Source organism: Alligator mississippiensis, chromosome 3, assembly GCF_030867095.1.
Source record: "Alligator mississippiensis isolate rAllMis1 chromosome 3, rAllMis1, whole genome shotgun sequence".
NCBI classification, from domain to species: domain Eukaryota; kingdom Metazoa; phylum Chordata; order Crocodylia; family Alligatoridae; genus Alligator; species Alligator mississippiensis.
The window spans coordinates 189,492,552-189,518,316 of record NC_081826.1 but is presented as its reverse complement, the minus strand read 5'-3'; the positions used below and the strand labels follow the sequence as shown (position 1 = coordinate 189,518,316).

At 43.9% G+C, this 25,765-nt stretch overlaps 1 protein-coding gene and 1 long non-coding RNA gene across 3 annotated transcripts; one reads left to right on the top strand and one right to left on the bottom strand.

Annotated features, from left to right (window-relative positions):
- Nucleotides 1–251: 251 nt before the first annotated feature.
- Nucleotides 252–887, bottom strand: LOC132249492 (uncharacterized). The gene is made up of 2 exons (XR_009460970.1): nucleotides 515–887; nucleotides 252–369 (listed from the first exon to the last, which is right to left on the bottom strand). It is a non-coding gene; the product is annotated as an uncharacterized LOC132249492 (long non-coding RNA).
- Nucleotides 888–895: 8 nt separating this feature from the next.
- Nucleotides 896–23,328, top strand: LOC102558411 (programmed cell death 1 ligand 1). Of its 2 annotated transcripts, none has more exons than XM_014608777.3 (7): nucleotides 896–982; nucleotides 10,594–10,662; nucleotides 11,881–12,234; nucleotides 14,640–14,933; nucleotides 17,238–17,333; nucleotides 21,086–21,142; nucleotides 22,328–23,328. In XM_014608777.3, exons 2-7 carry the CDS (start codon nucleotides 10,608–10,610, stop codon nucleotides 22,348–22,350), a joined length of 879 nt encoding a protein of 292 aa, XP_014464263.1. In that variant the 5' UTR covers nucleotides 896–982; nucleotides 10,594–10,607; the 3' UTR covers nucleotides 22,351–23,328. The 2 variants fall into 2 exon arrangements, with proteins under 2 accessions (XP_014464263.1, XP_059580736.1); XM_059724753.1 differs by lacking the exon at nucleotides 896–982 and adding an exon at nucleotides 7,210–7,721.
- Nucleotides 23,329–25,765: the final 2,437 nt, after the last annotated feature.

Sequence of the window (25,765 nt, the reverse complement as noted above, 5' to 3'; positions counted from 1 at the left end):
GTACCCAGAGCAAAAGGTAGTTGCAGCACAAAGGGAAACAGCGAGTTCAACCATGTGAAGTGCCTGGTGCCAGGCAGAGGCGTGCTGTTCACTGTTAATGCTTACAGGGCAGTTCTTTATAGTGTCTTCGGCGTGGCAACTGAAGGAGAAGGGAACCTAAAGAGCTGAGTTTTGCATGGTCTGTAAAATGCATAGTTTTTCTTATTGGAGCTTGTGGCAGAGGTGGTATCTTGTATTAGACCAACGAGATATTTGCAAAAAAAAAGGTCTTTATTTTCATGCTTTTGGGCACAAGCACCCTTCTGCAGGCATAGGAGGGAGCAAAGCTTGTAAAAGTTCTCCTAGGCAGGAATGAAAATAGTGTTTCTTCTGGAATACAGAAATGAAAAGAGGTTTGATAGTCTTACAGAACACAGGAATGAAGAGCTGTTCTCATAGCATCAAGCCCTGCGAGAACAGACGCGCCGCGCTCCAACCTCTACATGCCAGCAGCACCCCCGCAGAGAAGACTAACCGCTTTCCTCAGTGCCGGGCGGAGCGTTGATCAGGTCGGTCGTGCAGCAAATGCCTCGCGAGGCGGCAGCTCGCCGGCCCCGGTGCTGGCTGCGGCCGCAGGCACCGCCGTGCCGGGATGTGGCGGGGCCGGACGAGGTCATGGAGGGCGGCGACGCTGGGGGCACTTCCCCGAGAGCCATGTCGGAGCAGCCCTGAGCCACGCCCGGTTCCCGGCACCGCGGGGCCGCTTGACTCAGGCTGGAATCCCCTGCGCGGCCGCGGAGGCAAGTCCCGGGCCTGCCCCGGCCCCTGCCCCTGCCCCTGCTCCTGCCCTTGCCCCTGCCCCAGCGCGGGGCTGGAGCGGGCCGGGGCGGGGCCGGGGCCGGGGCGGGGCGGGGCCGGGCCAGGCCGGGCCGGCGGGTGTGCAGCCCGGGGCGCAGCCCGGCCACAGCGCAGCCGGAGGGGGAGCGGCGCGGCGCCGGGCCAGGTAGGAGAGCAGCGCCTCGCCGGGGGCCTCCGGGGCTGGACGGGACCTTGCTCCGGGCAGCGGCGGCGTCGGCCGACCCGGCCTAGGGTGGAGATGCGGCAGCTTCCCTGGGCAGTGCCGGCGTCCTCAGCATCCCCCGGTCGCCCGCCTGCTCCGGGAGCCCCTTGTCGTCCTCCTTATCTCCCGCCTGCTCTGATCCCGGAGCACCCTCAGCATCCCCGTCTCCCAACTGCCCTGCTCCTCCTTATCTCCTGGCTGCTCTGATCCCCGAGTACCCTCCCGCCTGCTCCAGGAGCCCCTTGTCATCCTCCTTATCTCCCGCCTGCTCCGATGCTGTAGCATCCCTCTGGTCTCCCACCTGCTCCAGTAGCCAGTCCCCATCCTCCTTATCTCCCACCTGCTCTGATGCCAGAACACCCGCAGCATCTCTCTGGTCTCCCACCTATCAGTCCCCAGCCTCTTCATGTGTGGACAGAGGTGTGGGGAGCTTACAATGCACTTCTGTAGCCATGCGGGTCCCACAGGATTAAGTAGGGAGAGGCAAAGGGGTGAGGCAGGCAATCCCCCGCTTGCTTTTTTAGCCCCCCTCCCAGAACAGAAGAGGGAAGGCCAAGCCTAAACCTGGGGCCAGGGCCAGGCACAGGCACAGGCACAGGTGAACCAGGCAGCTACCTGGGGCCCAGACAGAAAGGGGGCCCCAAAATGGTAATTTTTTAATGATTATCTTAATCTCTGGCAAAGTGGGGCCCGATACTAAAAGTTTGCCTGGGGCCACCAGGAGTCTAGTTACGGTGTTGACTGGCGCAGGGGGTGGGGTGGGGGTACCTCTGATTCCATCAGACTCATGATGCAGCCGATTGGGGGCCCTTGCCCCAGTTCAGGAACTTGTGTCAGCAGTTGTGTAATGCTGATTGCACCGTTGTAAGTAATTCAAAGTATGTAAGGTACATGTAATATGATATAATGTAGGTAAGTAAATGTAAGTAATTTGAAATGCCTCATGAAGAATTAAGGAAGCTTTTGTATTTGTACAGAAATGAAAGGCACAGGGTGCTGGGCAACCCAGTGCACAGTGGTGTGTGACTTGGAAGTGTCATAAAGCAAAGGCCTCTGCCTCTTCCCCACCTCCATTGGTGTAAGCACTACTAAACTGATCCTTGTAGCAGCCTGAGGCACACATGCCACAAGTGGCATGGGCAGGCTCTGTGTTTGGTACATGGCAGATTGAGGGGGGGAATGAGACAAGTAGCACAGTGGCAGATAGTGTAGGGAGCAGAAAGCAGGGCAGCAGATAGGGCAGGGAGCAGGAAGCAGGTCACCAGATTGGGCAGGGGACAGGGATCAGAGTGGCATTTGGGAAGGATGTAGGGCTAATTTGTGACATGCCTGCCAAAAAAGTTGACCCTCACTGCACTGATTATTTCTCCTGGAGGGGAGATCTTGGTGTTTCAAGTGAGATTCCTCTCAGGGAGATTCTGCAAGGCAGACTTTGGTTCCTTATTCAAGGTTTCCAGTTCCTTAATTCAAAGGGACACATTTAAAAAAAAATTCTTCCAAGGAAGTGCATTTTAATAAAATCCCCTCACAAAGTATTGAATAGTATAAATAAATATAGAAACTCTAAGACCGGAGGAAGGATATATTGTTCCTGAAAGCCTAAGATGTCTTCCAACTATAGACGGTCTGATAAAAAGTATCACCCAGAAAAATCCTTGCCTCATGTATTTCCTGAACCATCACAACTACAGGATCACCCCACCACTACCATCAATAAATATGTACAATTTGTAATATTATATTAAAAAATACATTTTTCAGAGATGCCAAAGTCATCCCAGTTGCATGCTGCAATTGTTTCTTAACTTGAATAAGTAGCTAAAAGACAGGGCAGAGTGGTACCTTATAGACTGACTAATTCAGAGAGGCATAAGCTTTCATAGACAACAGCTGACTTCATCATAGCATATACAAAGCAAGCTGTTGTTTATGAGAGATTATTCCTCTGAGTTAGTCTGCCCTCTTTCTCCCTGACTTCAGACCAACATAGCTAGGTGTCTGAGTAACCGAGAGGTTAAGGATATATAAACAACAACATCTTTCTTGGGCTACTATGACAGATTCCTCTATTCATAGTCTATTCTGAAATAGCTGGCACATGCCACTCCCAGGCCAAATCTTTATATTTTTGCAAAATGCTTCTACACCTGACATTTCTATCATACAATTTGCAAATGCTCTTTGTGGGAGGATCTGATTTAAACTGATTGTAAAGGATAATGTATTTCCTAGTGATATCCCTGTGACAACTGGATCCTGCTGTTAAAAAAAAAAAAAGATCAAATAGATTTTTTAGGAATTTTGTACAAGTAAGGAATGCAGAACTAAGCTTTTAAATTGTCACAGCCTTGAAGGCAAACATGTTTTTACCTGTAATTCGGCAATTCCACATGTGTAGATTTTTTTTTTATTTGTGCCAAGGACCCTCGCCATCTATAGCAATGATAACTTTGAAAGATTTCATAAAGAACTGCATCTCCTAAACGTTACTCGGATCATGTGTTTTTTATCAGAAATATCACAAGGCAAAAGGACTAAGATATCTGTGTCTGGGGAATGTGTTACTAAACACAGAACTTTGGTAAAGGTCACACTTTAGTGTACGTGGGTGTACAGAAAAAATATTTAATTTTCTTGAAAAGGAAAGTTTAAGCTGGGATTTTCCCAGGAGTTAGGGTGAAGGTTGAACACACAACTGTCCACAGAACAGACTCTTTATGGCTGTAAGGAGCTGTAACTGTTAGTAGCAGGAGAACAACCCACTTCAATGCAAAAGCAGTTAACAAAAGGAAATTAAACTCATGACTACGGGCTTGTTCCATGCCATATAAAGGCCTTCTCCACCCTCCCCCACAAATTCCACTGCTTTCTAATCAGTAACTGTTAGGAAGTATCACAAATGAGAGTGGTTTTGCAAAGTAACCAGGAAGAGTTACCACTGAAAAGATAAAAGCAAAACAATCACTTTGTCTCATGTCAAATACAGAAAGTCCTGGGAGCAGGGACTACATCTCCCAGGTGCATTCCCTGATCACTAGGTTACAGAGTCAGGCACCTAGAGACAGGTAGTTGTTCTTTGTGTAATACATATTAAAAGAAATAAACATGGGGAAGCACAATGTGCCTACCCACCATATGTATATGTAGGACTTCTCTGAAATGGTATCTCGGGAGGACGTTTTTCTTAAGAGCTTGTTAATTGCTTGTAGCAGAGAGGGTAAAAATTTTATACTGCTTGCAACTCTCTCAGCCATATGCATGTTTCCGAGAATGAGGGGACATATTTTGCCTTTGTTTAAGTTCACGCATCTCCCTTAGGAATCTGTGGAGATCTACATGCAGCATCTAGCACTTTTTTGGGAAAACTGACTTTATGTGTTACTACTGATTTCAGATAAAGAATACCATATATTAGTAGAAGCAGTTCACATAGGCAATGCTGTCTCCTGTTTAGTCTCACACAAATCCACCCACTCAGCCACAGAGGTACTTTCAGATTACTCAGTACTTATATGTGTACATTCAAATGGCTTTTCACTTGTTTGTAAAGGACCTTTTTATGCTCCCACCCTTTATTGTAACAAAGTTTAATCTCACGTATTTTGTTGTTAATGTTCTTCCCTGACATTTATGCTGTTGTGAAATGGGGTAGGTGAGGAGCAGAGAGATACTTTCAGCAGTGTTTAAGGTATCAACTCACATTTAAAAGTGGTTTACAAGAACTGCTGCATACCTAAAAGCTAATGCACATTAAGCAATGTTGACAGATGTTGACTTGCAGGAATTTGGGATTAAAGTTAGTCCCAAATCCCTGGAGCCCTGCCATGTGCCCCTGTGGTCACTGGGTGAACTCTACCTCCAGCCACATGGCTGCCAGCCCTTGGCACCCATGTAGAAGCCAGAGCGAGCTGCCAGCACCTGGCAGCCATCTGGGAAACTTTGACCCCTGGCCAGCCCCTTCCTTGCACAGGAGCTGCATGCCCAGCACAGGGGAAGCATGTGGCAGCTCCCTTCTTGCCTACCCTGCCTCCTTGCACCAGGGCTGCTCCAGCCCCAGCCCCTGATGCTTAGTGCCCTGCTGCTCCAACCCAGCCACTACCAGCGACAACCAGCACCCTGTGCTGCTGCTGGCCATGGTGCTGGCCCTGCTGACCCCAGCAGGCCCTCTCCAAGCCCCAGGACAGCTGCACACCCGCCAGCGGTGCTTAAACCTTGATGTCCTCCCCACAAAAAGTGTCAGTGAGAACTTACATCTGCTCCTGAATAGGAAATAGCCTAGTGTTCATAGTATTCAGCTGGGATGTGTAAGATACCCAGTCAGAGGAGGATTTGAACCTGGGGCTACTACATCTCAGGTGAGTGCTCATACACGTAGATCATATACATATATGCATTGCAAGTATTAGTATAATGTTGTTCCCTCTGTTGGGGCTTCAGCCTCCCTGGCCTCCATCCCTTTAATTTTGCTAGGTCTTCTAGCCTAGGCCCACTGTGCCTGACCTGGCTTTGAGGCACTAGCTCCAATCTATCACTTTTGGTTAGCGTGCCCCTGGCCCCTGCCTGCTGGGCCTCTGCCCACTTTGTGGCTGCACCCCTCTTGGATGCTGGGCCCCTGGACTTGTCTGGCTGCTGCCTTGAACTCTCTGTCCACCCCAGACTCAAAAACTGCTCAATCCTTGAGCCTGCCCCTGGAAGGGTTCAAAGCTACCATTGTGCCTCTTGGGCACTAATAGGATCTCCATAAACCTCCCCTACAGCCCCAACTCAAACCACCAGTATAAATAGTAATGTAAACATAAGCCCCCAGGCTATAACATATATAAACCCTGGCAGCAGCGCTACCCACAGCCACATCAAAATTTTTGGAATCCTGGGGTGCTAGTAGGTCTTGGTCTACTCCCACTCTGTCTAGAGGAAGGGAGCACCACTCATGCGAGTGCTCTGCTGTGGTTCCCCCTGCACCTGACCACATGCTAAATAACTATTTATAATAATGTATTATTTACAATAACAACTGAGGGATTGACAAATTTGACATCCCATAAATAACAAACAATATTTTCAATGAGCTCAATAATAATCTATACCAGCAGATAAAGCAAATACTTATTCTTATGTTATCAACTTTAACACTCAGGCAACTCAGGTGCGGCTGCTCCGGAGACCAGGGTTTCTTCCCTTTTCCAGTCTTTCCTGGGCGCCTGCAATCAATCACACCATTCCCCAGACATTTCCCAAGGCAGCTCCCCTGTGTTTGGCAGCTGGAGTGCCCCTTCCCAGCTGTACTTAATTGAGCTCTCTGCTGGAGCTCCCCCACAGCCAAGATTCCCTGCTGCCTTCTCCAGCTCTCCCAGAAAACCTCCTCTAGCAATCCCCGTCCCTGATTCCCTGCACCCAGGGATCTTAAGAGTGGGGAGGGGAACCTGTTTGCACAACCCTTGCTCCTTCAGTAAAGGATACCAGGCAATCCTGGGTGCTCATTAGCTGTTGGCTCCTCTGCCCTCAGTAGCAGCTCACTCGGTCACAATTCTTCTGCTAGTCGTCCTCTCAGAAGCAACTGTCCTGGCAGCAGCACCCTCGGAAGCAGCCCTTCTCCCCACAGCTTCAGCTCCCCTCTCCTTACCTAGTCTCCCGTTTTTTCCCGGGCTTCCTGCCGTGAAGTTACAGCTGTCCAATCATGTGCATGCATTCTGTGTGCACAGCCTGCTGCAGATCCTTGTCCCAAGAGTGCAAACACCCTGATTGAGCTTGCGAGCTTTGAGGAACCCTTTCAGCACCTTTACACGTGCCTCACAACAGTGAAAGCAGCCCTCTGCCCCTTTAAGAAGGCAAACCTTCCTTTACCCTTGAGCTGTCATACATCCCAACCTGGCTGCTTGTGAGTTCTGTGAGCCTCAGTGTTTCTGCAGGCAGCAAAGCAATCAGAGCAGTGTCCCTGGGCAAGGTATCCAGGCTGTAGATGTATTGGCCTAGAGGCAAAAGGAATCAAAACTTGTGGAGGAGATGATATCTTTTATTAGACCAACCAGACATTTGCAAACAAATTATTTTATTTATTTGCAAGCTTTCAGGCGCACACACCCTTCATCAGGCATAGGAGAGAGAAAAGATGGTAAAAGTTCTAGATAGAAATGAAAATTCATATTTCTCCTTAGCAGGAGCTTCTAACTCTGCAGCTAGCAAGGCTAGACTGGCTTGCCGCCCCAGGCCTATGTATTCCCAGGGCTCTGCCCCCTTCCCGTCAGGTGACTGCTTGGGCTGGGTACAGGTGCTTGCTAATTGTCTCATTTGCTTGTTGCCCAGGCAGCCTGCAGCTGGTGCATCCTGCCTAGCCTGCAGAACTCCCTGCTTAGGCTGCTTCTTCTCTTAAAGAAACAGAGCCCCCAGGCTCTGTTATAGACTGCTTAGATTGTCTCTGCCTAGCCTATATATCAGGCATCCTTTCTTTATAGGCTCCAGCTTCCTTGATTTCTCTTGATCCTTAGCACTTTCCTCCTGGAGCCCTGAATCTAGCTACCAAGTGTGAGAGGAAACAAGGAGTTTGATTCCAAGGAATCCAAGCCTTTGACTGCACAATGCTTTTGAAGCCCAGACATGTATTATCCCCATCATAATGGGGTTGCTTAAATATCTTCTTAATCTGGACCTACAATTAGAGTGCCAAATGTAAAACAAGTTAATGGTAAGATTCTCAAACTGGGTATAATTATATTCATTAGGAGCTTGGGTATTTACCATGGATATCTAATTTTCATACAAAGGCTGAAATTATTTTTAGAAGGTAATTTAACACAGTCCTTACCAATTTGCATAGCAGCTTATAATGATGTGAAATTCAGGGACCTGAAAATATAAGAGCAGAATCTAGGGTTCTGTATTCATGAAGAACTCTCATTGAAGATGAAGGGAATTTTGCCCAGGTGACTAAGGACTGCCAGATTTTGCCCTAGAGTAGGTGCACTTAGAAAAGAAGTGCCCTTTTGAAATGAAGTAAGCTTGTGCAACTGAATTTACTAGTCCCCTATCCTCCCACATAAGACTCCTAAAACTCAACCAAACTTAGTGAGTAATTTTTGCTGTGAGAGATGAGAAAATTAATTTATGCTTTTAGTTATAGTGAAGAAAAAAGATGAGGCAAGCAAATGTTATGTCTGACCTGGTTCATTTTTTTCTGTTTTGCAAGGCAGCCATCCTGCAAAGCGTGCATTTGTAATTCCTGCTTGAATCTGTGATGTAGAATGTGGGCTACAGCAGCGTTTCTCAACCCAGGGGTCACGACCCAAAAGTGGGTTGCAAGAATATATGAAAAAGTTGCGAACAAACTTTAAAAATTAAAGGAGAAAAATGTGGGAAACCAGGGCTTTTCCCTTGCAGGCTGGCAGAGTTCCAGCCTGCCAGGGGCTGCTTGGGGCCCCCCCATGCCCCACATGCACCCCTTGCCTCATACACCCACCTCTGGCCTCACACACTGGGGGGGCTGAGGCCTGGGGCAGGGGGCAGCAGGTTGGGAGTGAGGGGCACTGGGTTGGGACTGGCCATTGATTTTTACAAATGGGCTCTGATACAAAAAACGTTGAGAACCACTAGACTACAGGGCTTGTTTCCATAAGCGTGAAAGAGGGCTGAGTCAGCATGGTAGAAGCTAGAATGAGAGAGAACTGTAATCAAAATAATAGTTCAAGCAGACAGCAAAGAGATCAGATGCCCCTGGGGGCAGTCCAAGCTCTATTTCAGAACACTCTTCCTAACTTTACCTTTTGGGTGGCTTAGAGTCTCACTGATTCTCTTTTTCAGCTTTTCCAAAGAGTAAGCAAAAACTTGTACTTGAGATAAAATTTCTGCTTGGCAAGGGTAGGCTCCCTCCCACTTGCCAAGCAGTTAAACTAGTTTGGGTTTCTTCTGCTCCAGGAATTGCCAATTCACCTGCCTCTTTAGGTTTCAGATTGGGATTCCTAGGTGCCAGGATATATAATTCCTTGCTGTATCAGTACACCCGGGTATCTCAAATCTGCCTCCCAGTTATAGCTCTTGTCATTTGAAAGATTATTCTCTCGAGACTTGACATTTCTGGTAAGAGCTGCGGGATGGAGCTAGTTGTAACTCCTCCCTTTAAACCAGCCAATCAACCCCTTCCAGATTATCCACTAATGTTATCTGCATCCCCTGTTGCAAAGAGGCATTCATTTAAGTATGTTCCCTTTGTGCCAAGAATAGAAGAATAAACACTTTGTCTATATATAAAACTGCATGACGGTAAAGATTAAAGGCAGGGTTGTTAAACTTGTCCCATGCCTTGGGTCAGATCCAAATCGTGGTGCTCCTCATGTGCTGGATCCATGAGGCAAGCAAGAGAAGTGGTGGGGCTGTCAGCAGTGGAGGCAGTAGCAGTGGGGTCAGCAGTTACAGCAGTAGCAGAGTGGAGCAAGCAGTCAGGGGCCAAGGGGCAGCAGCCCTGAGCAGCTGCAGCGATCTCTTGATACAGCCCTTGCTCATCCCCTGCCGCCATCAGCCACGTCCAGTAGGGCCTTGGTTTCTGTAGCAGAATCTGCCTCTTGTTAGCCTCATCCCCAAATTTCTTAGCCTGCCAGGAGACCTGCTAGCTGGATCTGACCTGCAGACTGTACATCTGACACCCTTGATTTATGCAGTGCTGCATTGCTTGAAGCTTACTTTATAGGTGATCAGAGGGGAGTTTTTGATTTAAGTAATGTGTCTTAGATCTAGCTCCAATGCTAATTACCTTTAAAAAATCAGTATTGTGCATGGATTTATTGAGGTCCTTTTGATATATAGACATGAGTGATGTTAACAGTTAAGACATATCAATATGGACATCGAACTGGATAACTACACATGAGTTCTGGAATCAGTCACAATGTGAATGAGATTATCTAATTATAATGTTCATGCAGCATCCACCAAATAGTTCATACAAATGATTTTCAGCCTGTGGGTTGTTTGCAAAGTATTCATTTTGGCCAGCCTCTGTTTCTTGCAACAGAGTGGCCTGTCCCCTTAAGAAGGGGCAGCTAACCCTGTTAAGAAAGTTCAGCTGTGGGGCATTCTGCTAGGGAGGGAGTGTGAGATCTGAAGCAAAAGAGTAGCTTTTCCCTAATGTTTGGGTAGGACAGTATTTTGGTTAGTGTTGCTGGAAACAGGCATATGTCAGGAGGAATAAAGACTAAGCCACCTCTCCTGCAAAAGGCAGCAGGATAAACAACCTGTTTGAAGTACTGTAATGGGTTTCTCTGCTTATCTTCATTTCAGAGAATAGCAATTTGAAGTGCTGGGGAAACTAAAAGTGAAAGGGTTCTGAGGTGGTATACTGCCAATAGCTAGCTATTGGGAAATATGGATCTACTAAAAATAGCAGATGTTCAAATACAAACAAAATAAAAATCTGGTGACCAGACTTGGGAAACCAGACATGGGACCAGAACAGTGAGTTTGTCACTTTCTCAGTAGTCACATATGCACTTAGGCTACATTCAACATATAGTGATATGCTGGATATCATACAATAGTAAATAACCATTAATTTTGTCTCATTTTAGGTTCTTCTTACAAGATGGAAAGTAAATTGTTTTTGTGTGTATTGGTGTCCTGTTGGCATTTCCTAAATGGTAAGAAGCTAAAATGTTTAATTAGATTTTCTTTCTATGTGATGACACTGGCAGTTGTAACTCCTAAATTAGTTTTTCCGTAACCTGTAAGGTCCATGGTGGCCAACCTTTTTTGGCAGGCATGCCACAATTTCAGCTGCCTCCAGGGAGGGAGGTGACCTTTTTGTGGTGGCCCTGCCCCTTGCTGCTGATTAGCCAAGTGGCCCAGTGGCACCACTCCTTGCTGCTGATTGGCTGGGGAGGCAGCAGTCCCACCCGTCACCACTGATTGGCCACTGGGGGTGAGGGCGGGGGCTGTCCCTCACCAAGGGGATGTCCTATATTCTGGGGATGTGTCAGTGGCCACACTAGTGGTGACATCTGAGACCTCCTCTTGCAGCAACATCCTGTTCTCATTCCTTTACATTTGGCTGAAGGCTTGAGTCCACCCACCTCCATTCCATTGCCTTCCTTTACTGAGCACTTGGGCCTATGTGCCACACACAGTATCTGCCCCTGCCATTTGTAGCCAGAGGCATAATGGGATACCTGAGTGCCCTGGGCACCAGTGGAACATGTGGCAGCATCATTGGCTGTGCTGTCAGTGGCACAGCTCCTTCCAGGGTCAAAACAGGGTGCCCCAGTTGCCCTCCCTTTGTTACACTCCTGCTTGTGGCGTATGTGCCAAGGATTGGCCATGTCTGTTCTGGGTTGGGGAGAGGGGGAGAAGATTCATTGCTTCATTCAGATGCAAATGTTAAGTGAAATGTGGGCTTGAATAGAGCTGGATTGAAATCCTTGGCCAGGACAGAATTTCTGTTTAGCCACAAAGCACCATGGACAGAGATAAGACCAGAAACTATATGCAGAACATTGCAAGTTTGTAGGCTCTAAACATCCAAGGAACTATGCTACATATCTATGGTAATATCTACAGAACTGCTGTCTGTTAAGTCTTAACCCACATACAAACAGAGGATTGTCACAATTTGCAGCAGCAGTGCAAACTTCCTCCACAGTGTTCTGAAATAGCAGCTCACCGTACACCCACACCTACTTTCTATGCACAAAAATCCTTTGTGTGCACAGAGCAGATATCTGCAGGTGTAGACAACCAGTCAGTATTCATTTGTATGAATTAGGTATGCATCAATCTACATACAACAATGGGAGAACCTACCCTTGAATATTACATTCACCACCAGAAAACAAAATTCACATCTGAATTCTGTTTTTCAGCTTTGTTCAGAGTCGAAGTTCCCCAGACACTGTACGTTGTAGACTACGGGAATAATGTAACCATGGAATGCAGGTTTCCAGTGAATGACCACTTAGAGCTTAAAGATTTAAGTATCATTTGGGAGAAACAAGAACAAAACACAAAAGAGGTTTACAAACTTCATAAAGGGAACGAAGACTTTACAACCCAACACAGTGACTTCAGTGGAAGAATAAAACTATTTCAAGAGAAACTGAAATTGGGACAGTCTTTGCTTCAGATTAGCAATGTAATGTTCACTGATGCAGGCAATTACCTCTGTCTCATTGGCTATAGAGGAGCTGATTACAAAAAGATCACCTTGAAAGTAAGGGGTAAGCATTTTACTGCGATGTCTGTTTACTTACAAGTCTTCCCTCATTGACTTCAATGTGGTGGCAATGGTGCCAAAGGGTGAAATTTTGTTCTTGATCACTAACTAGCGTTTCCTAAGTGTGTAAGATCACAGCTAACTATGTGCATTGTAAGCTCAAATACAGAGAAAAACTGCCTCCCACTATTTCCTTCCTCAAGCATCCTTTATCTCAGCAGTTCTCTACTTCTTAGACTCAAAGTACCCATTGAAAATTCCAGCTCTTAATTTTCACTCAAAAAGTAAGGTGACATATGGGGGGCAGGGGGGAAATATAGGCAGTGTGTCAGGGTGGCATAAGGGGGCATGTGTCCATCCCAGATTTCTGCGCTCACAGCAGAGCATGAGGCTGCAGCCTGACTGGACTGGTACCAGGCAGGAGCTCCCTCCTCAGCCCAGAGAGCAGGACCCGGTGCGGCAGGGCGAAGCAGGGCAGGGAGGCTTGGTGCTGCTGCCAGGAGCACTGCACCATCATGACCACCGAGGTGAGGTGCCCTCTGCCCAACCAGCAGCAGCAGGAGGGCACAACTCCACACCGCTGCCTGCTGTGGCACTTCACCTTAGTGGCTATGGTGGTACAGCTGGCATGAGGTTCCCAATGGAGTTGTGCCCCCCTGCTGCTGCTGGGTGGGTGTGGGTGCCTCACCTTGGTGGACATGGCAGTGTGGCGCTCCCTCCCAAACCAGGTCCTGCCCTCTGGGCCACAGAGGCAGCTCCTGTCCGGTGCTAGTCTGGCTGGGCTGCAGCCCCATGCCCCGCTGTTGGCACAGGTACTTGGGGGGGGCATGTGCCTCCCCATATACCCCAATGCATTGCCTATGGCATCACCTATGCCCACACACCCCCAGCCCCACAAACACACCCCCTTCCCTGCACACTGGAGGAGCAGGGGGCAGGGGGTTGAAAGTGAGGAGCACCAGCAGGATTATGGGGGTGAGGTTCTGTGGGTTGGAAGTAAGGGGCACTGTTAGGGTGAGGGAGCTGCAGGTTGGGGTACCAGCAGAGCTGAGGGCTGTGGGGGACTGTGGGTCAGGAGTGAGAGGCACCAGCAGGGCTCGGGGGCTGTGGGTCGGGCATGAGAGGGCATCAGCAAGGCTAGGGGGTTGTGGGTTGGGAGTGAGGGGCACCAGCAGGTCTGGGGGGATTGAGGCACTGTGAGTCAGGAGTGAGGGGCATCAGCAGGGCCAGGAGGCTGTGGGTTTGGAGTGAGGGGCAATGGTATGGGCAGGGGTAAGGCACTGGTATATCAGGGCTGCTTAGTGCCACAAAGCAGCAGGGGGGTAAGTCACAGCTGGACCTAAATCCTGGTGGGTGAAGGGGGCAGGGGGAGCTCAGATTTTCCATGGTAAAAAACCCACAATCAAACACCAAAATATATAGTTATTTAGAATTTATTTTATTATAGTAATTGAGGCACTGGTAGGTTTCCAAATTGCTTTAAAATTGTAAATATTATCAATAAAATGTTGTGTTCAACTAATAGATACATATATATACATGTATACATATATATACTGGAATTTCATTTTAATCGGGGGGAGGGGGGATGCAGATTTGGGGAGTTTTTCATCAGAGGATTTTGGATTTTTTAACAGACAAAACCAGGATCCCTGATCATCTGTCAACCTCATTTTCATTCTGAGAAGCTATGAAATGCTTTTCACAAAACAATCAGGTATATATTGCAGGCAGGGCTTTGTAGCAATACACACATAATTATTCAGTATCAATAATGCAAAGTTAACTACACACTGTTCTTCACAAAAATATATTGGAAAATAGGCAAACAAAGGTGAATATTAGTACCACCTTGATGCACAGATACTTATACAAGTAAATTCCCCAAAACCTGATTGACACTTTAAGTTAAATTGAGGCTTCAGATACAGGTATGACGTAGAAAGACTAGTGTACTGTCTCTTGCGCTTAACATCAGGAATGGACTGTCCTGATGCTGCATAAATAGGACTGCTTCTAAAGCACTAGCAAAGCTGCCTAACCCCATATTTCCTTATGGGTGTAGCCTGTACGTTTGGCTTTTAGTGCCTTAGACAGCAATGAGACAAACGAAGAATGATTCTGTGGAGGCGAGCAAAATGGGGCAAGCACTGGGCTGGAAGACAGATACGATATTTAATAGATTTTGCAAAATGGTAATGAAAATAGATCAGTACAGGCACAAAACTTTCTTCTCCACCTTTAATGTAATAAGCATGCAAACTATACCTTGCCTATCAAAAAAATATGGTAAATTGGTATGTAGACTTACGATTAAAAGGCAGGCTTGGCGGAGAGAATGCCCCACTGAAAATAATAACAGGTGTTTCTTCCGGCTCCATGACTGAAATATATTTTTTATTTGTTTAGCTCCTTATAGAAACATAACCACAAGAACTGTACCTATCCAAAGTAGCAGAGTACACAAAGAAAACGTGCTAACATGCAAGTCAGAAGGATATCCAAAGGCAGAAGTCATCTGGCAGAATGGAGACTACCATGATTTGAGTAACAAGGCAAATACAAGTTATGAGACTGGAACTAACCAACTGTACCATGTGACAAGCACCCTTACAATTGACATAAGGATTAATGAGACTTTTCGCTGCATATTTTGGAATAAACAGCTTCAAGAAAACACATCTGCTGTTTTTATCATATCCGGTAACATTTCTGAACTTAAGTATGATAATACATTCATTGTAAGGTACAGTCTGGGTGGGCTCAACCACTATCTTTTTCCTAATCTAGACAAGATCCTAAAGAAACATAATGTAGAAAGAAATGGGTATAGCTGAGTTTTAGGCATGATAATTAGAGACTCTAATGTGTTTATTATGTTGGGGTTTTTTAATTAGGTCTGTATATCAGCTTCTTTTGTGGGACTGAGTAAGTCAGAGAACTGCTCTGCCTCAGTTCCAATTGTGCAAATGAGAACAACATCTCACAGTACTTTTATAGACATTAATTTGATCATGAATCAGCACTCTGAATGGGTAAAGTACTAACTATTGCTATTAGTATATTTTCTTACCATATTCATATTTCCAGTATACATCTGTAATTGGCACTACTGGTTTAGGGTTGGAAATTTTGCGTAGCCTTGGCAAGTTTTGTATAAATTATCTATGAGTCTATGACAGGAAATGACATATAGTTTTCCTAAGAAACATGAACAGAGTTTGGTGCTTAGAAAGAAAACCTTCTCCTAAATTAACTACAGTTTCCAGAACTGTGCAGTTAGACACTCATTACAATCATGGTAACTTGCACAACACAGTTCCTGTGTGCTACTATTGCAGTCCTTATTCCTACGCTAAATTTAAACAAATTGGTATCAGGATCAAAATCTGTACACAGCTGAGCTGGGTCTTGGAAACTGTTGGGGTATGGCAGCAGGGCAGGGGGGACAAGGGAATGGGAGGATCTAGGATTTTAAAAATGGGGGTGCAGATGGTATGATCCATCACTGCACAACACAAAATATATTTTTCTTCAGTTAAAGAGAATATTGAAGATTTACTAATATTCTAGGGACCCAGCACTATAAGATTCAGTTTAAGATCAAAGCAAAACCAAATACAACTTTATATGATTGTGGACTAATATGCTAGATTATATATTAAATTTTTAAAAAGACAACAAATGACAAAAATAATCAAAAGAGATTCTTTTATTCATCCTTCTGTAATTGTACTTAAATGTACAGGTCACTGTTATGGTTATGGTTTTAAGCCAGAAATGAAAACAGTCTACAGAGCTGTAAAATAGAAGAGAGAGATTACCAGGAATGACTGACAGACACCAAAATTGCGGGAGAAAAGATAGCTTGATTAATGGAACGTCAAGATTATTAAAGAGAGAAAGGCATGTTAACATCTTTGAGTGAAGAGATATTACCAGGAATCAGGTAGAGATTACTAGGAACTGACTCCCTCAGGATTTCTTGAATAGAAATGTCACTGGCAGTTTGTTTTAAAGTTTGGGTGGAGCTGGAAACAGGGGGTTGCAACTGTACCTCTGCAACCCCCTGGATCTGCCTGTGAGCAGGGATGTTGCAGTGAGCAAAGAAAGCAAATTAAATTTGATGGGGAAATGCCTCATGTGGGGGATTCAGTCTAGCTTTATGCTGCTTTGTGGAATTTTACCTTCCCAAAGGGATTTTTTAGGCTTTCTCTAACAGCTATTCTAACAGCTCTTTTCTTGAGCACCCAGATTGAGGAAGCTGAGTGGCAGTAACGACTTCATTCACTTTATCTTGTTTGAAATAGTTTATATTTCCTGATGTAATGGGATGTCAGTGACCTGAGCAAGATCAGATGGCTTGCAGTGCAGCATCAGCAGCTATCTTGGAATAGAATTCAAAATGTATTGCTGCTTATCTTTTTGTGGGCAGTCTGCTGTATACAGGCCATCCAGCAGAATTAAGATAGAAAGCAAAGAAGAAAAGCAGTAATGTCATTCTGAATTGTTTAGAGAGGAGACATCTGGAGTACTTAAGTGCATTGTGGGAAGGAGAAATTATAACTGCAGTATAAACAGGGAAGTATAATTTTTCCAAAACAGTTTTTCTTTGGTTTAAAAATCAGTTTCTAAAACAGTATATATCTTTTCTCATTGATTCATCCCCCTTCACATGTCTCTTGTTATAAAACATAATGAATTCTGAGAATATATATAGGGTTCAAAATTATTTCAACTTCTCAAACTAACTTTGAGTTTTTGTGAATGTGGAGATATCAAATAAACCTGTGATAATTAAAAGCATTCACTTTAGACTTTGAAGTTTTATTTTGTTTGAATCTATGAACTGATTTGAAAAACAAGGGAAAAAAACTGCAAAAAATGTTATAGGGGTTTTGTAGCTGTTGTTAAATTTCTATGATACAGAAGAATTCATCCTTCTCCAGTAATTAAACTGGAGACTGTCATGAGCTTATCTCCTAATACTTTTTAATATTTTTTAAGGTTATGATGAAGATAACAGCAGACACCATGGACTAATAGGTGTGGCAGCATTTTTCCTTGTATTATTGCTGTTATGTTTATTCGGGATTAAAAAAGGTATTGTTTTTAATTTATTTCTCTAATTCCGTATCTTTGTATTGCTTGCCCATACTAACGGGGTTATACTCAACTGATAATGATCTATTCCACCCCCTTAACACTGAAACCATTGCTTTTTTTCTTTCCTAGTTTCTCCATCTTTCAGCTGTCTTTCTTTTCAGCTTGTCTTTCCACACCACATGCTAACCACTATAGCAGTGTTTATTCTCTGTCTAACACAATAAAATGTGTGGCCATATCTCTATAGCAGTGATTCTCAAGCAGTGTGCCACAGCACCCTGGGGTGCCTTGAGATCTTTTTAAGAGTGCCAGAGATTTCTAATAGGAATCAGTGGGTACATCTGCACATGCGCTTTACTACAGAGTAGACTAATTAGCTTTGAAGTAAAGCATCACAGTCTACACATGTGCCCGTATTAGGGCACAGCAAACTAATTAACTCTCACAGGATAGTACTGTCAGGGACAGTACTGTCTCACAGCAGAGTCATTTACTGGGCTGAAATGCACATGTAGATGGTGCCCCGGGATGGGGGGGCAGACTCCTGGCTGCCACCCAGCCCATGGCTCCCCATATTCAGCACACTCATGCCCCAGCCAGCCCCAACACTGCTCAACACTGCCACCCAGGGCTGACCCCTCAAGCCTGCTGCAAACCTGGGTATACAGTAGACCCCCGATTTACGTGAGTTTTGTGTTCTGCGGGAATTTCATGTAACTTGAATTCATGTAAGCTGGGACAACTTTCCCTATAGGAAATAATAGAATAGTAAGGGGTTGCATACCCCAGACATACCTTAGTCATAGCTTTTTTTCACCTTTTCTCGGTGGAATTGCCTTAAGGAGGTGTGTCTAGCATCTCAGCTATGCATCTTGAGATGCTGCTACCACAGTGGCGGCACAATGGCTGCACAGCTCTGCTCGATTCCACCTGCAAATCTTGAGGTGTTCGCATATATATGCGAATTTTGCGAGCATTTATGTATATGCAAATGATGCACATCTTGAGAGGCATTTTCCAGTCCGGACCCTAATAAAAAAATCGCCTAAATGCGAGACACACGTAAGTCAGAATTGCGTAAATCAGGGGTCTACTGTATTCAGCCCCGGCTCAAAGTGTTGCTGTCTGGGGTGCACATGTAGACACTGCACCTGGGAGCAGTTCATTCTGGGTTAAATTGCTCTGGAGTTTATCACTCCATTTTAATTACATGTGTAGATGCACCCTGTAGTGTTAAAACCATTCTACCCTGTTGTGGGATTTCTGACTTCTTTGCAATAGAAGAATTGCTCTGGTATTTTTCTGTAACCAAAAAATAAGTGAAAACTAAGAGCTGGTATTTTCTGAGGGGCATGTTGGGTTTATCCAGGGGTGCCTTGACTCTTAATAGGTTGAGAACCACTGCTGTATAGGCACATTTCCATTGATCAACCTGTATGTGATGTTGCAGGGCAGTGTGACAGGTGCTTTCCCCCTTCAGAAGGCAAAGCATGTCCCATCTAAACAACATTTGCCCAAGCAGCAGAGTTTCTAAAACTGCTGCCAATGGCTTGGTCTCCCTCCTGATATGACATCTTCATGTCCCCAGGAATATTTGTCCTTCTTCATAGCCTCTGACAGACGCAATAATTTACAGAAGGGAGTTATAGAAATATATTCTAGATGCAACTTTCTGATAACTAGACTGCCATATAAATAACCAAGAAGCATCTGCAAGACTTTTTGAGATTTATATCTGGAAGATTTTTAGCACACGAGGGACCTGCTGTGATTTGGCACCACTAGGGAGATTCGTTTCTCAATATTTTTTTCTTGTAAGGATGAGAGCTGCTTTACACAATTTGACTAGCTAAAATTTGGTAGCTTCAGGGCATTCTAGATTTTACAGAGTTGAAGTTCACCACAGGACCAAAAAATCATTAAAAAAATAGATTGTTTGAGACCACACCTAAAATAAAAATACTTTAGTTTTTCTGGCGAAATGAAAAACTGAAAAATTCTGTTCCTAAAATATTTCATTTGACCTGGAAATAAAAATCCACTTTCTGGGCCTTCTTATTCTTTAAATATTTTAAAATTTAAAATTAGGAAAATTCATCCCAAAATATTTCGTTTTGAAAATGTGGAAATGGAAATTAGATGTTTTGACTTCCTGGACTTTTTTTTCCAGCCAAAACTGTGTACTTAATTTGACAGGAATTTGCTAAAAGTTTCAGCTGCGTAAAACTAAGGAGCATTTTTCAGAGATGGGATCTGCCACCTTTTTTAGGCTCTGAGCCAGAGGACCCCAGTTTGGGTCACAGGTGGGCAGAGGCACAGGTGCTGCTAGGACCTAGCTACTGCCACTACTTTGCCCTGCGGCAGCACAAAGAAAACACCGCAACTGACATTTCTCCCCAGGGCGGCAGGGGAGAAGACTGCTGCCAAAGTCCTCCACCGCTGAATGCTGCGGAAACTCCATGTCTGTGGGCTGGATCAAATGGCTCCATAGGCTAAATTCAGCCCACAGATTACAAATTTTTTATCTCTGTTTTAGAGCATAAACTATTTGTCCAAAAATGTCACCCAGCTGTATGCAAAGGACCTACTTAAAAAGTACTGTGGGCTTCACTGTTCATGTTTAACTATTAGTATAATAAAATAACCCTGGTTTATCATATTGTAACAATATGACCAGATAACTGGTAAATCTTAATCTGGTAATGTAGCAGACATAAACATACAGCTTGTGTGTACTTCTATTGGAAACAGAGCCAAGCATTATCTTTTTTACTGTAGACCTCTTTTCCAGTAACAGCTGTTTATAGAGGCTTATGAAATTGCAGACCTGAAAAAGCAAACACTTTTTTTCAGCTGGCAGTACTTCCTGACCAGTAATCACATGGGAAAGCTTTTATCACCAAAGTCTATTAACATAGTGTGTTCCTGTTCTGTCAGGTTAACAGGACAATATACAATATAACTCTGTGAGTCTCAATTAATCTTTTCACTACTTCCCTCTACCAGGTGCTACTGAGATGTCTCTGTCAGGCCTGGGGAGAATTAAGTCCTTTTGTTCTTCTATAAAAGCCTTGCAGATAAAGTTAGCAAGTTTTAGAATAAACTGAATCAGGCATTGCTCTATCAACGTCATTTTTGCCATAAGGGTTTAGTAGTAACAGGAGTACGAAGTTAAAATGAAGGATGGAACAGGAAAAAGTCTTGATTTCAATATATCATATTTAAAGTTAGGAAATTTAGCAAATTAGTAAGCTCCTAAATTTCCTTAGTTAATAGAATAATTTAAAATTGTGTAAATATTTTCTTAAGCCCCAAATCCTTTGATAAAAGACATTAATTCATATGGGAAACGTATTTTATAGTACCTTTGAAGTTAATTCAAATAAGGATAAAACAGAACAGCACACAAACATTTATTATTAGTCTAATAATCAACAAAGATTTTTTTTTTTAAATCCAGTTTGGACCAGACAGTTCTCTGACAAAGGATTTAAACAAAGGACTTTTTTTTTCTCTCTGTGGCAATGGAGCCTAATAAATAACAGAAAATTTGTCAGGTAGCTTTTTTTCTGATTTTGCACTGGGACAGTGACAAAAAGTCTTTTTAAATGGGCAATGTACCTGATTTGTAGTTTATGAAATTATACAACAGCAAATAATATAGATACTTTGTAGTGACCCTAAATCCAAAACTAAATCCAAAATGAGTATTTCTTTCCCTTTTTCATCTTCTTCCTTTTTTGTTGCAGCCAGAGAATATAAGTACAGTAGGACGTGTACAAAAAACTCATTACCGGATGTGACAGGTAAACATTACATAAAGTTGGCTCCAAGTATCTCAAATGAAAATGGCTTAAACAGAATTTATTAGGCAACATTGCCTCCAATTTAACATTGTCTTTTTCAGTTATGTAAAAACTAGACAGTAACAATTAAAGAATGGGCCTTGGTACCTTTATTCTGCAAGAGGGTTTTAAAAGTGTATGCTGTGAGCAGTGCATTCAAAGCAACTAAACTACTAGACTGGATAGATGCCAAACCTGGACAAGCTTTGTATACAGTACAAGCCATACCAAAATTAATCACGGGTTATAGCTAAAATTCTAGGCAAAATGCAAAGTACAAGATTTTCAAAAATGACTGGTAACTTTGAATGGGCCAATTCTTTGGTATTCAGTTTGAGACACCTTGAAGGTGTCTTCCAAGTTCAAGAAGGCAGTAGACCAGGGGTGGGCAAAATGCAGCCGGTGGGCCGGATGCAGCCTGCCAGGCCATTCTATCCAGCCCGCGGGGCCCCTAAAAAATTTAGAGAATTAATATTTATCTGTCCCTGGCTACCTGTCATGCAGCCCTCAATGGCTCGCCAAAACTCAGTAAGCAGTTCTCCACCCAAAATAATTGCCCACCCCTGCAGTAGATCCTAGCTTTGTTGGAAGCCAGTTTATTCAGAGCAAATGCCAGCCCAGTGCAGCAGCTATGCACTCTTCAAAGAAACCTATTCTATAATGTAGAATGGCAGTCACCTGTAGGTTGAGTCATCTGTAGATTTCCCTCAGACTTCATATCTCATGCAAATAAGATCCCAACCCTACATTGCACCATATTCTTGATTCTTAAGTGTGCCAGATATCACAAGCCCCAACTGCAAAGACTGTAGGGGTAAGAGCTTAAAGCTAACTGCTGCCAAGACAGGCTGGAACTATGGAACTTTTAAAAAATAGCAGGAATTATTAGTTCCACCTTCTCTGCATTTTATAGATTTAAGATAACTTTTCCCTGGGTTAAATTATGTATTAATTGACATCTGTGCAAACCCATTGGACAAATGGATACAGTTCAGTGCAGAGTTGGCCCTTACTGTAAAAACTTTTGGTGAGAAAGAGGTGAGGAAAAATGTGAGGGGGATAGAATTAATCAGAGATTAAAACACCTTCATAAAAGCATGTTGATTTCTTTTTGTACAATTCTTATTCTGTTTTTTTCTCTTACAGATGTACGAATTGAAGAGACTTAGCTTGTATTAGCAGGAGAAGGTTTTTCTAACTACACCATTTTTATTTTAAATCCTGGGTCTGATCCCTATATCATTTATGCCAATGTAAATCAGGAAAAACATAAATGCTATTACTGGACCTACGTTTTGCATCATGGCATCAGAGTCAGGCCTTCTAATATATATGTTTGTATTTATTTAAGTGTCAAGATGTCTGCTTTGTCAATGATGCACTTTCAGGAACGTTATTTATCTTTCTTTTTTTTTTAATAGTTTAAAATTAAAAGCACTTTAAATTCTTGACCCTAGTTAATTTCATACTCATTTTTTAAATATTCTGTTTTGTGAGCTCAAGTTTTTCTCTGAGCTTAGAATTTCTTGCTGAGACCACACCTCTTTCCAACTTCCATGGATAAAGCTGCCATCACTTTGCTCCACACTAAGGATTTGGATGGAATGAGACTGAATGCCATGCATGCAGGCCAATTTCTTTTGTACCTGGATTTCAAGATATGGACAATGTGTAGTTAAGGCTGAAAAATGCTTCTAAACTCTTTTGTAACAACAGGGTTCCTCCTGGTTTGGGAATCAGCAGATATTACCCACAGGGCACTTAATTTTTTGTACTTCGAGGAAGACTTTACTGGGGCTTATTGTTCCTGGGAATGAAGTTTGCACTACTGGCTGCCTGCTGGTCACTATTCTGATCCACTGCCTGCTGATAATATAGAACTTTGGATCTTCCTGAAGAACAGCTCATGAAGTGGACAATCTTTTTCTTTCTTAGAGAGAGTTGTAATGCAACACGTTATGTGAAGCAAAAGGGACATTTGTGAAATCATTCAGTAGGTACTCTAGCACTGATTTCTGGATTCCATTCATTAAGCTATTATATTTAATTGTATTTTGCTAGCTGCCTAGCTGTCTCTGGATGCCCTTGTGTCATAAATAAGAATTATTTATTACAATAAAATTCACAATTATATTTTTTTAATAAAATGCTTTTTTCTCTTTGTTTTTATATTCTAACTCCTAAGCACCTCTCCTTTTTGGTATGGATTTTCTTCACATTGGTTTATCGAGAATTTTTTAGGACTTCCAACAGCTTCTATGAAAATATTTAGAAGGTTGTATGTACATAAACCAGAATCATTACTTAGCATCATCCCAAATGACCTCTTCCTGGACTACTAGAAAAACAGTTTTTTGAGATCTAGGAACTCATTGCACTCAACTTTTATTTTCAGTAGCCTAGTCTTGACTGTGAAGAAATTAAAGAGATTTTACTACCTGTGGACAACATTTTAAACTCTGCTTCAGCACTGAAATATTCAAAAATACATAGGGTAAAATTCATAGCTGTGCAGAGGGCCAGCATAATGAATATGCACCTCTTTAAACCTACTTAATCACTTAAAATAGGGATTAAATTAAAATGGCTAATGCACCTTAAATCAGCATGTGTAGACATGCTTAGTGACATTTTAAGGTGTATTAAGGGTGCAGGTATGCACCTTTAATGTGCCTTAAAAATGGTGATTTTAAGCTATTCGCTAAATTTAATACCTGCAAAAGCAGATATCAAATTTAGGCACAAGTAGCTGAAGTACCTTAACACACATATAGACACACTAAGGTGCGTTAACACTGTGTATGTCGACTGACTTGGGACTAACTTTAGTTCCAAGTCAGTCCACACACTGCATTAATGCACCTTTGTGTGTGTGTTGCCCTGTGGGGTCAGGCCAACACTCAGGATCTCAATATTGCACTGTTAGACAGGAGGGCATGGTGTACAATTGCATATATACAAACACATAAATCAATTAGGAGCATACACACACCCACACTACCAGTTCAGGCACATACACATCCAAGCCAGCCTAGGCACATTCATACCTATCACCAATTCAAGCACATACACCATACACTGCAAAAGTTAGACACAGATCACTGATTTGTATAGCATGCACACAGTGCCATATAAATATATACACACACACTCACACTAGCAACTCAGATACACACATGTTCAAAATAACTAGTCTAGGTTCATGTTTACCTATCACCAGTTTAAGCCCATACACGCTACGCACATCAAATTTAGACAGAATCAGTTACCAGTTACCAACACCTGCACATTCAATACACGTACGTGGATTACTAATTTATATACCACACATACACAATGATATCAATATATATGTGTGTGTGTGTGTGTGTATGTGTGTATTCACTAATTTACACACATACCACCCACCTACACATACACACAGGTGAGTTCCTAAATTGGGTGTTGTGATGTGTATGTATGTATGTGCTTGGTGTACTGGGATACCTGGGGAAAGGTTAAGGTAAGAAAGTAGAAGTGTAGGGAATTAAAGTTACCAGGACTGGGATTAGAACCAGTAGACTACAGGGGCCTGGGTTGAAGAACTGAGGCTCAGGAGTAACTTTAGGTTAATTGATGTTAATTGATTAAAAGACAATGCCCAAAGCCTGCAGAGCACCAAAGCAATGCCAGCACAGAGGTTGGGACTGGAGCCAGAGCTACGGGGGAGCTGAAAAGGTAGGTGCTGGAGAGGGGAAGTGGGACTAAGGGAAAGTATGGTTGTTAAAGAGAGGCTCTGGATGTGGGGAGCCAGAGGATGGCTCCGGGGAAGCTAGAGAAGTTGCAGGGTGTGGCAGAAGGTTCTGGGAGCTGGAGAAAGGCTCCAGCTGCTGGAGAAAACTGCAGGACGGCCATGAGGAGCTGGGAAGCTGCAGGGGTGTAAGGACTACAGAAGGTGCGGGGGAAACCTGAAAACAGAGAGACAGAGGCTAGAATTTAAGATAAGGAAGGGACTGGGATTTAGTAAAACATAACCCAACTCGGGGGTTGCAAATGACAGTGGTTTTATTGAACAGGGGAGATGGTGACACAATGTCTTATTGGTTCCCTTGTACCCACCCACCCACCCACACAATGGCAGCAGGGGTTAGAGAGGCTTGGTGCAGGGGCTGAAGTCCACTGAAGTCCAGGAGGAGAGAGAGAGACAGAAAGAGACCAAATTGTAGAAGGAGGTGTGCAAGTAATATCTACCTATCTAGGCTGGAAAGGGGTCTTTCTCCAGTAGGTGTCCAGAGGGGGGTTGCCGGCAGGACCTCTGGGTGGATAGGTGGTGTGGCATGGTGCTGGTCCAGATGGAGAGGGCGCCCCACTGGGTCTGTCTTCACTGCCCCTTTTTATAGGGGCAGACCTTGTGTGACCCTAGTGACAGGGCATGCCTAGGCAAGGGTCAGCCCCTGGCGTACTGAGCATGTGTGCTCCATGCAGGGATGTGCAGTTTTGGGTGTATGTAATGGTGAGAGTTGCTGGTTCTGCAGGGTCTTTTGTCTTTCAAATGCTGGGTTCTTGTCTCTGTTCCTGGGTGAGGTCCATGGTTCCTGGATGAAT